Below are 14,072 nucleotides of genomic sequence, written 5' to 3'. Positions count from 1 at the left end.
TTTCAAAAGAGAGGCACCGCCAAATGCTTGATGCCTTCTCACAATGAATGCAACATGTTAATTAGACAACTGCATTTCTTCCAATGCGAGGTGCTATCAACATCTTAGAAGTCATTGCTCCATCGACAAGGTAAACGGCACTCGATGTATGCTTCGCGCTCGTACATGCGTTATTGCTTTGGAATGTCCCAAATTGCATGCAACTTTTTGCTGATGATATTCATAGGGTCATGAGTTCAAAGTTGGTAATCAAAGCGGGGTCGATTTATTTATTAACCGTAACGCATGGCAAACAAACCTTTCCACCATAGGTCAGACACACAAAAGGGCAAATAAACCCTCTTTATAAATTTTGGTCTTTCTTTTCCATTGCATCAATGGGCCCTCTTTTTATTGCAAGACACATATCTTCATGTGATCACTTCTTACTCACTGCAGTAATGTTACATGGTTAGCATCATCCAACATTCCAAGAGAAAGAGTGGATGTATGTGTTTGTTGGGATGATGAAGACATACTATACCAAAAATATTATCTTACAGTGTTATGCTGCTGCTGTCGCAGCAAGCGTTGTCGCTAGACACCTATATACACTGCTCCACTTGAATTGCCAAGTCGCGCTTTGCTTCCAACAATGGCCAATCCACTTAAGTCTTGTCCGTCACTCAAAGTTTGGCATGTAGTAACCTTAATCCCCATGCTTGCCTCTGATGGCAGCCAAGAAGAAGAAAGTCCGGCCCCTAAAGCGACCCTTCTTGATACTCCTCTTATTTGCATTGACTGACAAGACCTCGAGCGGATTGGCCACTGCTGGAGGTGAAGCGCAACTAGCCATCACTTGCCTGAATGCCGCATCCGGGTCACTTTGATTGCTAATAAGCATTTCAGCCATGGCAGCAGGGGTGATCCGGTGAGGGGCCCTTGTGAGAGCGTCCTCAAGCTCCGTATACATTGGATGGTCCTGAATGCCGAGATAATTGCTTGCAAGCTTCTTAAAAGCTGGAAAGGAGCAATAAGATAGCAGGATGTGCATGTCCATTCGTCCTGGCCGGAGCAGAGCAGAGTCGAGCCTATCCTTGTGGTTGGTAGTGAAGATAAAAATGCGCTCCTCTCCGCAACATGACCACAACCCATCAGTGAAGTTGAGAAGCCCAGAGAGAGTAAGCTTCCTCCCTTCATTTGATAAGCCCATGCTAGACTCATGGGACTCACTTGACATAGAGTCCATGTCTTCGGCTGCTGTGCGATTGGAGAGCTCGACACTGCAATCAATGTCCTCAATGACAATCACTGCCTTGCGGGTCGTCTGTATCAAAAGGGACTTAAGTTCTGCATTGTCAGACACTTTAGTGAGCTCAAGGTCGTAGATGTCATACTCCACATGGTTGGCAATGGCTGCAATCATGCTAGATTTTCCAGTGCCCGGAGGGCCATAGAGGAGATAACCACGCTTCCAAGCACGCCCATTCTTGTGATAGAAGCTCTCCCCTTTGCAGAAAACATCTAAATCAGCTTTCATGCGATCTGCAAGGCCATCGTCCAGGGCAAGAGTGTCGAAAGTGGAGGGGTGCTTGAAAGGAGTTTGCTCCCAGCTACCATAATTGTTTGTGTAGAGAAGGCGTTCTGTATTCCTGTGCTCAATCTCTGCACAAACCATGGAGACGTGATCCAGATATGCAGGCATGATGATACTCCTCTCAGCTTTCATGAAGCGAAGGGTGAACCCTCTCTCATCCCTGCTGCCATAGTCGTTGTTGCCTCCTTCCCTCTCCCTAGATGTGTGAGTCCACCACACATGCAGCCCTTTAAAGCTGTCCTCCAGCGCCTCATTGTCGGGAAGGCTAAAGCCAAGACTGCCATTCTCCAGAGATCTGCACACTTTGAGGTGTGTGGATGAGCGAAGAGAGCCAAGGTAGATGCCTACCTGCCTGTAGAAAACATTGACATTGTGGTTTTCTCCTCCACTTGGAGCTCCATGTATGGCTCTGCTGTTTGGAAAAGCTTCTCCCACAGCAATTCCAGGCCACGATCCAGGTACTGCCGCAAGGGAGGAGGGAGGAATGTCTGCAAAAGAGCAAATGCGCCCATGTAGGAGTAGAGTTTGCTAAACAAGCTCTCCATTGCACTAACTCAGCAAAAAGCACAGGATGTGGAAGTTTCAGCAGCAAGAACTCTAAAACAAGGGAGCAACAGTTGCAACAGGATGGCAAATATTCAAGCGATTCTTTGCAGGCTGGATACTTGCAATGGGTGAGGAATGACTGCATTTTGTACCTCTGGCTGTCGATCTTCCTTCGTAGGCAAGGCTCCATGTCTTTCTTCGTCCTCACGCAAGCAGGTAGTGGACACATTCCACCGACCAACAAGACCTTGTCCCGTTACTTGGAACTAGCTTGCCCGAGGCGGGTCTCGCTCGCTCTTACTCTTACTGTGACCATGTTAAATTAATTTAAAGATACTTGTTTGCATGATGTCAAATGCCGATTTATTCCACTCCATGTTGGGTAAGAGAGAGAGATATGAGAAGATTATCGTGTGAGAGTGATTTTCATGTAGAGATATTGGAGATTGTTTTCATTTTAACTTTTAACATTCATATCTATCTTTCAGTGAGAGAAAGAGAGAGAGAGAGAGATATTACACAAAAGCAATCGTATGTGATAATAATACTTGACAATGTACACGCATAACATGTCAAAATGGGTATCTATAACTATGATCGGACCCTGTTGGGTCGATCTGCACATTGCCACATCCATCAAATGCACTACTTGACAGAAGCACATTATGATTGGAACATCTTTTCCATAGGGATGGTAGTAGCATCCATTGGGCGTGCACATGTATGGATAATTTTGTTGTTGATAAAGGAGAGAGTAGCCTTCGATCCTACATGCTACTGAAAACCAGAGATGTGTGCATTGTTTAGGTGCATCCATAACTATGAGAGGGGCTTGCTAAGTCGACCTACACATCGCCACATCCATTAAATGCACTACTTGACAAATGTAGACTACAATTGGTATATCTTTTCCATAGGGATGGTAGTGGCATCCACTACGGCGTGCACATGTATGGGGAATGATGGACATGTCTTGCAATCAATGCACTCCATGAGACAACATTGCGGATAGGAAGCTCATTGAGCACCTGTTGCACTTTGAGAGGTGCACCGCACTTGACATACATAGTGCCCATCGTGCAATCCATGCTCTCCATGAGACAGCATGCCTTCAAGATGCAAGCGTATGTGATTGCATATAGAGAGACACCCTCACTTCGCATCCGAACACTACCTGGGCCTGAGGCCGCGCAATTGGCCCGGCATGTACATCTCTCTCTCTGTGTATGTGTCTGTGTGTGTGTGTGTGTGTTCTTCAAGTTTTCTCTCCCTGGCTTTCCTAGTCTGTACACAATTGGCAGAAGCGTGGACAGCCTCATTGACTCTCTCTCTCTCTCTCTCTCTCTCTCTCTCTCTCTCTCTCTCTCTCTCTCTCTCTCTCTCTCTTTGCGTTCGCATCCTGACTGGTGCTCGAAAAAAACTTTTTCCAAAGCTTGGCCAACCACATATAAGAAAGTTTAGAGGTAAAATGACTAAATTTGAAGGTACATTAAATTTCTCTAACTTTTGTAGTTTTTTGTAACGGACTTGGACACTCGAAGTCAAGAATCAATCGCGATAGCACCAAATATCTGAATAGTGAATTGTTTTGAAGTGGTTATTTGGTGCTGTCGTGATTGATTCTTGACTTGGAGTGTCCAAGTCTGTTACATTTTCTTACCTTCAATTTGAAAATTTAGAGGTAAATATCAAATTTGTAGGTGGTATATTACACGTTTTTTTTAGCATTGATCTGATTCCTGACTCCTTAGGTTCGTTGTTCGCCGGACTCTCTCTCTCTCTCTCTCTCTCTCTCTCTCTCTCTCGGGTCACTTGGTAGAAACAGCTCTAAAGCACATCTACTATGATGTTTGAGGTCTCTTGGGATTATTCCTACAACCTCAAAAACTTCTTCTCCCTTCTCTTTTGTTGAATTCTATTGGGATTGTTCCTACGACAATAAAAACTTCTCCCTGCCGCCGCCTTCTTCCAAGACATGATTTGAGTTCTAAACTCATCGTCTTGGAACTTTCGGATGCTAAGATTTCTATCCTCGCTCTCTCTATGCGGCTAGATGTGTACACAATACACGACGTGTAGCAACAACACGGGGATTCAAAAAAAACTTAGCTTAGTGTAATCCCACCTGTAATTTTGAGATTTACCTCTAAATTTTAAATTTGAGGATGAGAAAACTTTAAACTTTAAACTTTAAACTGCAACCTATGAGCCTTGGCATAGCAGCGAGTAGCCCCTCCTGTTGCCTCTCCTCCAGCTCGCGACTATCGAGTTTCAGAACCCATTGTCCTCTCTCTGCACTTAGTCTTAGAGTGCCACATGGCAGCATACTATTGGCCCACCTCCCCCCCCCCCCCCCCCCCCCCCCCGACCCTTAACGGCCGAGAATGGTCCCACACAGCTCCCCGCCTCCGCCGATCACCATGTGGTCGCTGCATTACAAGGAATGGCCTACCCCTTGAATTGAATAGTTCAAGTTCCAAGCTCCCTAAATGATACAGCCTACCATTGATAAAGGAATTGCATGATTTTTGCCACATATTTCAAACTCAAGTCCATTGTCCTTCAATTTCTTTTGTATTAAAGCCACATCACACCCCTCAAGTGGCATAATATGCAAGTCCTCCTATTCAACATAACTCGCTCACTCTTAAAATGACACACACACGATCAACACTATCACCAATAACCTACGGATACTTTTTTACCCATAGAACAACGGCGCCACCTTCGGCGATGGCACCTCTAGTGGTGCTAATGTGGCCCTCACCACCATTGGCATCTTGTGTAATCTCAATCTCTCTCTCTCTCTCTCTCTCTCTCTCTCTCTCTCTCTCTCTCTCAACCCAGACAAAAACTCCAAAATGGTGAAACACTTTCTCAATTGCTTGTAGAAGAATCAATGACATTCCATTACAATAATGAAGGCACTCTCAATTATCGAGGTAAAATACACGGGGGCTAAAACACAATGGGGAACATAGAACCCCAACCATGTATGTAGCTCTAGCTGTGTTATATCATATAATATAAAGTATAATAATGGTACTAATTTATGGTGGCTATGTTGGGGAATGACTCCGGGTGGCTGCATCGACTGATACACCATAGCCGCCTTCTCATCATGCTACGACTTTGCGGCAACAAACCATTGTCGTTTTTGCTATAAATGAGAGCTCTGATGGTAAGAATTACAAAAGAATTAATGAACGTTAATTGTGTAACTCTCCAACTGCTATACCTCAATAGCACTACCTCGCTTGTTGGGGATGCCAGAAAAGCCAAGTGTTGATAGCCAGTGGCAAGAAACTGGCACCCATGTGGGCTCTAAGAAGGGGATGCGAAGGAGCTAGTTGTGTGTGTGGGAGTCGACTGCGAGATTGAACAACTTTCCATAATTGTTTCCATATAGAGCTGCATCACCTCAGAATGATAGTAGTGTCAGCACGTCCTGCCTAGTCTGAGTGAAGTCTTTCTCAAACCCAAGCCCTTTGATGCATCCAGAACGGAATCCCAATCCATGTATGGTGGGCTTCGTACTGTGTGCCCTCAACATCAATAACATTTGCTGCCTCTCTACCTCCATCAAAGCGGCCGAAACCTGTAAATTTTTCGCCTTCTAAGGTAGTCCACCTGCGAGCAAGCAGGGGAAGGTGCTCGATAGAAAGAAGGGGGTGCAGAGGAGCTAGTTATGTGTGTGTGTGTGTGTGTGTGTGTGTGTGTGTGAGAGAGAGAGAGAGAGAGAGAGAGAGAGAGAGAGAGAGCAGCCTGCAAATTTTTCATCTTCTGAGGCAATCCATATGCGAGCAAGCAAGGGAAGTTGCGAAGGCTTTCTTTCTACCCCTTCATGGGAGCGCAAGCACCTGCATCTCGAGGAGGCATGGAAGCTTTTCCCACTTCGCAAGGAGGAGAACTGCAGCCCGAGGAGGCAAGGCTACTTCGCCCACTAAGCAAGGAGGAAAACTTACGTGGCAGGCCCGCGCCTGGCAGGTTCCACAAACCCTGGCAATCCAAGGAAGGGGAAACGAAGACAAAGCAAGCCTTCGGCGGCCTCTCTCTCTCTCTCTCTCTCTCTCTCTCTCTCTCTCTCTCTCTCTCTCTTTTGCTCCCCCTCTTTATCGCGTGTTGGCATTTAGCCTTCATCTCGCAGATAGAGACATGTGTAAAGGGTTACTACATACGCCATATTATGTTAGTAGATATATATATATATATATATATATATATATATATTCTTAGTTTTCTTCTTTCACTCTCTCTCTCTCTCTCTCTCTCTCTCTCTCTCTCTCTCACTCCTTTAGTCTATGGTCACACACATATGTAACCTTATGGTCTTCATAGGGAAGTCACCTTATCATCACACACGGATGTAACCTTATGGTCTTCTCTCTCTCCCTCCCTCTCTCTCTCTCGTTTTGTCTATGGTCACAAATAGTCTTAATAGAATATTCATTTTATTTTCATTTCCTCTCTCTCTCTCTATCTTTCTCTCTATCATTTTTTAAAGAAATTCATGTGTCTATTTTTTATTCTCTCTCTCTCTCTCCTCTTTTTTAATTCTCTCTTTGGCTTTTTATATTCTCGCTCTCTTGGTTATATTGTAGAGGGCACCCATTGTATCAGTGATGACACATACCCCACATAGTTCGAGTTAGTAGCAACCCTAGATTCATTTTAGCATCTCCTTTTTTTTTGCACCTAGATATGGTATCACATTTACCAATTTGTCAAGGTTTGGTCTCATAGGTGACTCTGGCCTCTTAAAGATGTTAATATATCATTTTATTTCTCTCTCTCTCTCTCTCTCTCTCTCTCTCTCTCTCTCTCAGCGTGGTAGATTAGTTATGACATGTCCCTCTTGAATAAGAGCTCGAGTTCAACTCTCCTCGTTAGGATAGTTTCCTATGACGTTAAAACTCCCTTCTTCTTCTTCTTCTTCCTCTCTCTCTCTCTCTCTCTCTCTCTCTCTCCTCCCTTTTAATTCTCTCACATTTTTGGCCACGACTTAGACCTAGACACTTTCCTCTCCCGACCACAATGTGGGTTCTCCATTACGAATCTCATCACCACAATCACTCATCCACCCCACACATACTACATCACATGTAATATTTGACCTTCGAGTACGATGATAAAATCTCTCTCTCTCTCTCTCTCTCTCTCTCTCTCTCTCTCTCTCTCTCTCTCTCTCTCTCTCTCTCGTTTATATTGTATTGGGCACCCATTGTATCAGTGATGACACATACCCCACATAGTTTCAATTAGTAATAACCCCACATAGTTTCATTTTAGCACCTCTTTTTTTTGTACCCAGACATTGTATCAGATGTACCAGTTTGTAATGGTTTGGTCTCATAGGTGACTCTAGCCTCTTAAAGATATTTTTAATATTTTATGCCGATGATGTAGTGCTCTTGGCACATACCTTAGAAGATGCACAAAAGCTTATGAGTGTCTTGGAACGCTTTTGCCTACATAGCGGGCTGATCGTGAATGGATCCAAAACCAAGGTTATGCTTGTAAAGACCCTCAATGATGAAAATCCATGCATTGTATACAACAATGAGAAACTTGAAGTGGTAGATCACTTCAAGTACCTTGGCCTTGAGGTTCCATCCAATCATAAATGGAAGGATTGTGCAATGCGTCGCTTGGAAGCCGGAAAGAGGGCTTATTATGCATTTGAGAACATGTGCAATGCAGGAGAGATCAAGTGTTGGGCTCTCAAAAAGTACCTCTTTGACACATTGGTGACACCGGTGCTTCTTTATGGAGTGGAGGTGTGGGGTGGAAGCATCGGGAAGTCTACTTGGAAAGAGTTTGAGAATGTCCAAAAGCGTTTTCTCACCAACTTTCTCCAAGTCAAGACACAAACACCCTACATGCTCTTACTTCTTGAGTCCGGATCGCTTCCCATTGAGGTCTTGGGCATGGAAAGGCTTGTGGAGTACATGCGTAAGACACAACGTAGCCCTTTGCATCGACTTCCTAGAATCGCATATGAAGCAAGTCAAAAGGTTCAAAAGACATGCAAGAGCAAAATACTAAGTTCGGGGTGGATGCTTGATATCAAGAAATGGTTTGGAAGATGGGATGCATGTCACTTGGTCAAGGATGCGTCGATCGACTCCCAAGTTAATGAGGCCTTCTTACAACGCCAATGTATCATGGCTTGGGAGAAATCCGGAGGTTCTCGCTTCAACCATTACACCACACACGTTGCCCCAAACTACAAATCTCTCTTCTTCTCGGAACGAGGTAACCGAACCCATTCCTATATCCTTGAGCCCATCCCGTTGAGTGCGATCCGCACCATTGCCTCCATTCGTCTTAGCTCCCATTCTCTACGCTGCGAGACAGGGCGTTGGGGCACTGGCGAGGAGTGTCATCGACTTTGCACCTTATGCCCTCGTCAAGTGCGAGAGAGTGAGTACCACACACTACTTGAGTGCTCAGCTTTTGACCACATTAGGTCCTCTTTTCCCCATATATTCAGCCATGAGCTCTCCCTACATACCTTCCTCTCCCAACCACGATGTGGACTCTCTATTGCGACGCTCATTTCAGCCATTTTTGAGCATCGAGAGTCACTTATGAACTCCACTCACACCACGTGACATGTTCATTTGGTCCCATAGGTCATATTTGACCTCCCAGGACGATAATAGAACTATCTATCTATCTATCTATCTCTCACACTCATTTCCACACATTTCCAGTTAGTAGCAACTCTAGAATCTAGATTCATTTTTGCATCTTTGGTTTTTGAGCCCAGAGATGGTATCAGATTCACCTGATTGTATAGATGACTCTCACCTCTTGTAGATGTTGATATACCATTCCATCTCTCTCTCTCTCTCTCTCTCTCTCTCTCTCTCTCTCTCTCTCTCTCTCTCTCTCTCTCTCTCTCTCTCTCCCTCTCCCTCTCCCTCCCTCTCTCTCTCTCTCTGTGTGTGTGTGTGTGTGTGTGTGTGTGTGTGTGTGTGTGTGTGTGTGTGTGTGTGTGTGTGTGTGCGTTGCACTTGTGTGCATTGCTTTGTGCAGTTTCTAGCGTAGCTTTCTCTCTCACACATACACACAGAACTGTGTTTCCAATGCATCACACACACACACACACACACACTCTCTCTCTCTCTCTCACACACACACACACACATAACACGGTCTACAGCTCTCTCTCTCTCTCTCTCTCTCTCTCTCTCTCTCTCTCTCTCTCTCTCACACACACACACACACACACACACACACACACACGGTCCACACTTTCTCTCTCTCTCTCTCTCTCTCTCTCTCTCTCTCTCTCTCTCTCTCTCTCTCTCTCTCTCTCTCTCTCTCTCTGGCTGTGCAGACAACAGTCCTAGCAGCCTCTTGAATATACTAATATATCATTTTATTTCTCTCTCACACACACACATGAACAGTACGGTCCACGCTATGTGTGTGTGTGTGTGTGTGTGTGTGTGTGTGTGTGTGTGTCTCTGTGGCTACGCAGACAGGGTCCTGCAGCGCACCACCATAGTTGCTGCTGTTGCATTGAAACTGGTGGGCGATGGTGCGGAATTGGGTGCAGATAGGTTGCTGCTGCAGTGAGAGCTACTGCGTTGAATGCGGTGCACAGGACGATATGGAATAGGCTGCTGCTGTTGCATTGAAACAGGTGGGCGATGGTGCAGAATGGGGTGCAGATAGGTTGTTGTTGCAGTGAGAGCTGCTGCGTTGAATGCGGTGCAGAGGACGGTAGGGATGCCCTGATGTTGTTGAAAGGATGTGGAATGCTCTCTCTCTCACACGCACATAGATTGAACCACTGAGTGCCGAGCACTCTCTCTCTCTCTCACGTGTACATGCTGGCGATGGAGACGTATATAGTCTCTCTCTCTCTCTCTCTCTCTCTCTTCGATGTGACGATAGAGATGCCGGGGAGGATACTTCTACTTTGGAGCTCCAAAGATTAGGCCTAAAGGCTAGTTGGAGCGTGCTGCTGTTAACCCTCACGGCACACGGACACCCTATGATCTATAAACGTTGTATTATTTAGAGTCAGGTACCGGGCTTGTCGGACCAATAGGAAAAGGGTAAGAGTGATCGCCGATGAGAGGCGCACTCTAACTGGGACATTCAAGGGATTAGTTGGCTAAGCATGGGCGCCCAAGTGTGAATGGGGTGAGCTCATATAAAAGCCAACTAAACCTAATTTTTACTCATTCTCTCATTTGTGCAATAGAAGAGTGCTCTTGCTCCATCTCCATCTCCATCTTCTTCTTCTTCACCTCCTTGTGTGTGCGTGAGAGAGAGAGAGAGAGAGAGAGAGAGAGAGAGAGAGGGAGAGTGTGTGTGCGATCGAGCATTACGAAGGCACGATGGTGGCGAAGCGGTTGAGCGCGGCACGACTGCAGCTTCTTCTTCATCGCGGCGAGGAATCCACCACGAAGGCGAGCGTAGAGCGGTGAGTGACACACCCTTTGCTCTCTTGAGCTTGCTAGTTTAGGCTTGTTGTGTGCTTGGAGCCATTTGTGGCTCGCACACGGTGTATTGGCAAGTCCCTTGCTTCGACAGTGCGGCAAGGAGCGCACATTTTTGGCGCCGCTGCCGGGGAAATGCCCTACACTAAGCTCGGTTAAGCACTTTACGCTTTCTTGTGGTGCAATTTCTATCATAGGAAAGGCAGGGAATGAGCGTGTGTAGTTGTGTGGAGATTTCTGTTTTTTGCGTTTTCTACGTTTTCTGGTTTGCACTGCACAGTTAGCATTTCTTGCGTTTTTGCATTTTTTGCATTTTCTGGTTCTGTCAAGTTACAATTTCTGCATTTTCTGCATTTTCTGTGTTTTTTCAATTTCTACATTTCTTGCGTTTTTTCAATTTCTGCATTTTCAATTTCTGCATTTTCTGCATTTTCAATTTCTGCATTTTCTGCATAAAATAAAAAAAATAAAAAAAATAAAAAAAATTAATTTTTTTTAAAAAAAAATCGAAAAATAAAAACGTGAGCGAGGGGGAGGTTAGATTTTCGAAAATAAAAAACGTGAGTTATAAAAACGGACGGGTTGGTTTGTATAAAAGTTAGATCGGGATCGTTTGCCCAAGCCCAAGCCCAAGCCCAAGCCTCAGTCCTCAGTCTGAAGACATATACTAGACTCACTCTTATATATATACCCTACCTCCTCAAGAGGAAATGAGAGCATGTGGGACAAGTCCTCCACTCTCCTCCTTCTCTTCCCACTTGCACCTTTAGACTTGCTATTTGGAGCCTAGTTCCCCAGCTAGGAAAAGACTGTTTCGGGCTTTTCTGGAGCAAAATAGAACCAAACGATGGGCTGTAAAGCACAACGCGTCCCTCCTAGCGATACGCTCGTTTCGAGCTATCACACGGCCCATTCCACGACACGCTCTAAAAAATCTAGCAAAAAAACAAACAAAAAACACGCTAAAAACTAGTCACAAGGCCTCCTAGAGCAGCTTTTTGACACCTTAGGGTATCAATAGCACATGCACTTACGCTCTGGGCGGGTGCTAGAACACGAGCATATTGAGGGTGCCTCGGTTCATACGGACACCCATTACCCATCCACGATAGGCTCTAGACCCTCAGTGGGGACACAAGGTAGCACCACCCAAGACCCTAAAATAGCCGCTAGTGATTCCTCCTCCGACTCAGAAATCATGGAAGCATACCCTACCCAAAACACTGAGAGAGAAGGCCATGCACCTCCTGAAGCTCTACAGCCTAGTACTAGTATGTTTAGCCGTTTCATGGAAACATTAGGTAGAGCTACTCGCTCGGAACCTGATGCAAATGAAGCACATGAAGGGGGTGGGGAAGTGGACTCTCCTTTCACATCGCACGTGGACCCCACACCCCCAAAGAGTGTCCATGTGGATATCCTACCAACTTCTTACCAAGAAGGCCCTGTTGAGCTACCTCCTTCAGAAGTTCCCTCTAGAGTACCGTTGGTGACAAGTAAAACCACGGGGAACAACATTGCTTCTACCTCACAAGAAACCGTTAACACGCCGACTCTAGAAGGATTGTTCATTAATGATCATTGGACATACGACCTCCACACTGAGGTGTTGACGGATCTACACTCTGGCCACGCCTACCATGTAGGATGGATAGAGATTGTACAATCCACCTCTAGTGCCACGAGCATCGAAGATCAACAGAAAATGATCTGTAATGTTATCCATGGCATTATTCAATCAGAAAGGCAAAACCGAGGGGTAAATATACTCTCAACTGGCCCCATGAGATTTCTAGATACGAGCAAGGCTCAACAGCCTACTCTATCACAAATGGAGACTCCTCTAATGAGTCCCATGGACCCATCTTACGTCATTTCACCTGGGGTCTCTATGCAATCTGAGCCTCCGAGCGACAACTTTAGCTTCCCTAACTTGGCTCAACCCTCTATTAAGGAAAACACAGTGCTCACTCCAGGGATAAGCCTGACAGAGAATGTACCGATGACATCTACGGTTAGCGCAGTGCCACTACCTAGTGTCGTAGTACCTAATATGGGGCCTCGACCATATGTGCCTCTAGCCCCTTATGCACACATGGCCCCCACACCTCCAATTGTACCACTTGTTTATGCTCCTCGAGTGCCGCTCCCTAGCCCTTATCCGAGTGGACCTATGCCCGGTTATGTTCCATATCCTGCATCATCCACACATATGCCAAGACCGGTACCCGTCCCTCTCCCACATATGATTCCAAGAGTACCTCCATCGGCCCTGCCTCCTCACATAGGTGACTTGGCAGCGTTTGCTCAAACCATAGGTCGATCTATCGCGGAAAATATGCGTCACGCATCTGATAGAGAGCCTAGAAGTAAGGCAGTACAAATTGCCAAACTCACGCAAAAATTCAATGGGGACGAAGATGCTAGAAAACACATTGAAGTGTTTGAACAAGTATGTGATTCCTTAGGGGAACGCAACGAACTACATAAGTGCAATGCCTTAAGCTTGACATTAAGTGGGAAGGTTGGAGATTGGTATAGAACCCTAAGGGTGGACGAGAAAACAATCTACCCTACCCTTCGAAGGTTGTTTCTAAAGGAGTACATATGAGAAGGTGTGCTTTGGGGTGTAGCATCTCAGCTATAGAAGGCCGAACGTAAGGAAGGAGAGTCAGTAAGGGACTTCATTAGTCGTCTAAAGCACTTAAACTCTCGTTGCCCTGTAAATGAGCGCTTCAACAATAACCAACTGCTTGATCGATTCATTCGAGGGTTGAGGAATGAAGGAATCTATAATGGACTAGTGATTAGAGGTATCACAACTTGGGAAGATGTCATTGCCAATGCAATCCAATTAGAGGACAACTTGATGATAGCAGGCATGAGGGTGTCTACTGACACGAGATCCACTAGCTCACAAGCCATTGAGTATGAACCCATGACTGCAAGGCCCATTGCCAATGAGCCAAAGGTATTTGAGACATTCTTGATAGACCTCACCAAGGCAATCCAAGAGTCTCTTAAGGATAATCGACCCCCTCAAAATAGTCACATGTATCCAAGAAGGGAGCAACAATGGTGTTCCATTTGCTTAGGTCCACATAGCACTAGTGAGTGCCCTACGTTTAGAGTAAAATTTAATGGAACTTGCAACGCATGTGGTAGGTATGGTCACCAAGCTAAGGATTGTTTAATGATCAAACATATGATGGCAAATAGACCACTTGTAGCCTGGACGGATGCACCTCGAGCTCCTGTATTGATGCCTGCTCCACCTGTTGAGCAACTACCGCAACACATGGTCCCTAGATCTCAAAATGTTGAACAAGCTACACCGCTACCACCTCCTGTGCTAGGACCGCAGCCCCCGCATCCAAGAGTCGCCCCTATGAACCAAGTGGGTTGCGAGCCATCTAATGCTTATGCAGATGGCTGTGAGGAGGAAATAGACACTAGTATTGCCTACGGACTTGATACATTGGAAGAGTGTC

At 45.6% G+C, this 14,072-nt stretch overlaps 1 protein-coding gene across 1 annotated transcript; it reads right to left on the bottom strand.

Annotated features, from left to right (window-relative positions):
• Positions 1-317: 317 nt before the first annotated feature.
• Positions 318-2,000, bottom strand: LOC147430766 (AAA-ATPase At4g25835-like). The gene is made up of 2 exons (XM_086494447.1): positions 1,775-2,000; positions 318-1,736 (listed from the first exon to the last, which is right to left on the bottom strand). The coding sequence occupies exons 1-2, from the start codon at positions 1,858-1,860 to the stop codon at positions 689-691; spliced, it is 1,134 nt and encodes a 377-aa protein (XP_086350573.1). The 5' UTR covers positions 1,861-2,000; the 3' UTR covers positions 318-688.
• Between the last annotated feature and the right edge of the window lie 12,072 nt (positions 2,001-14,072).

Source organism: Adiantum capillus-veneris, chromosome 21 (genome assembly GCF_014529385.1).
Source record: "Adiantum capillus-veneris isolate H3 chromosome 21, ASM1452938v2, whole genome shotgun sequence".
NCBI lineage: Eukaryota > Viridiplantae > Streptophyta > Polypodiopsida > Polypodiales > Pteridaceae > Adiantum > Adiantum capillus-veneris.
This window is presented reverse-complemented; position numbering and strand designations above follow the sequence as displayed.

Excerpts from the sequence above, each read along its gene's own strand:
- LOC147430766 (XM_086494447.1), bottom strand. The coding sequence starts at position 1,860 with ATGGCAGTCTTGGCTTTAGCCTTCCCGACAATGAGGCGCTGGAGGACA. Across the intron at positions 1,737-1,774 it reads TGTGGTGGACTCACACATCT|GGATGAGAGAGGGTTCACCC; the intron begins AGGGAGAGGGAA and ends CTATGGCAGCAG.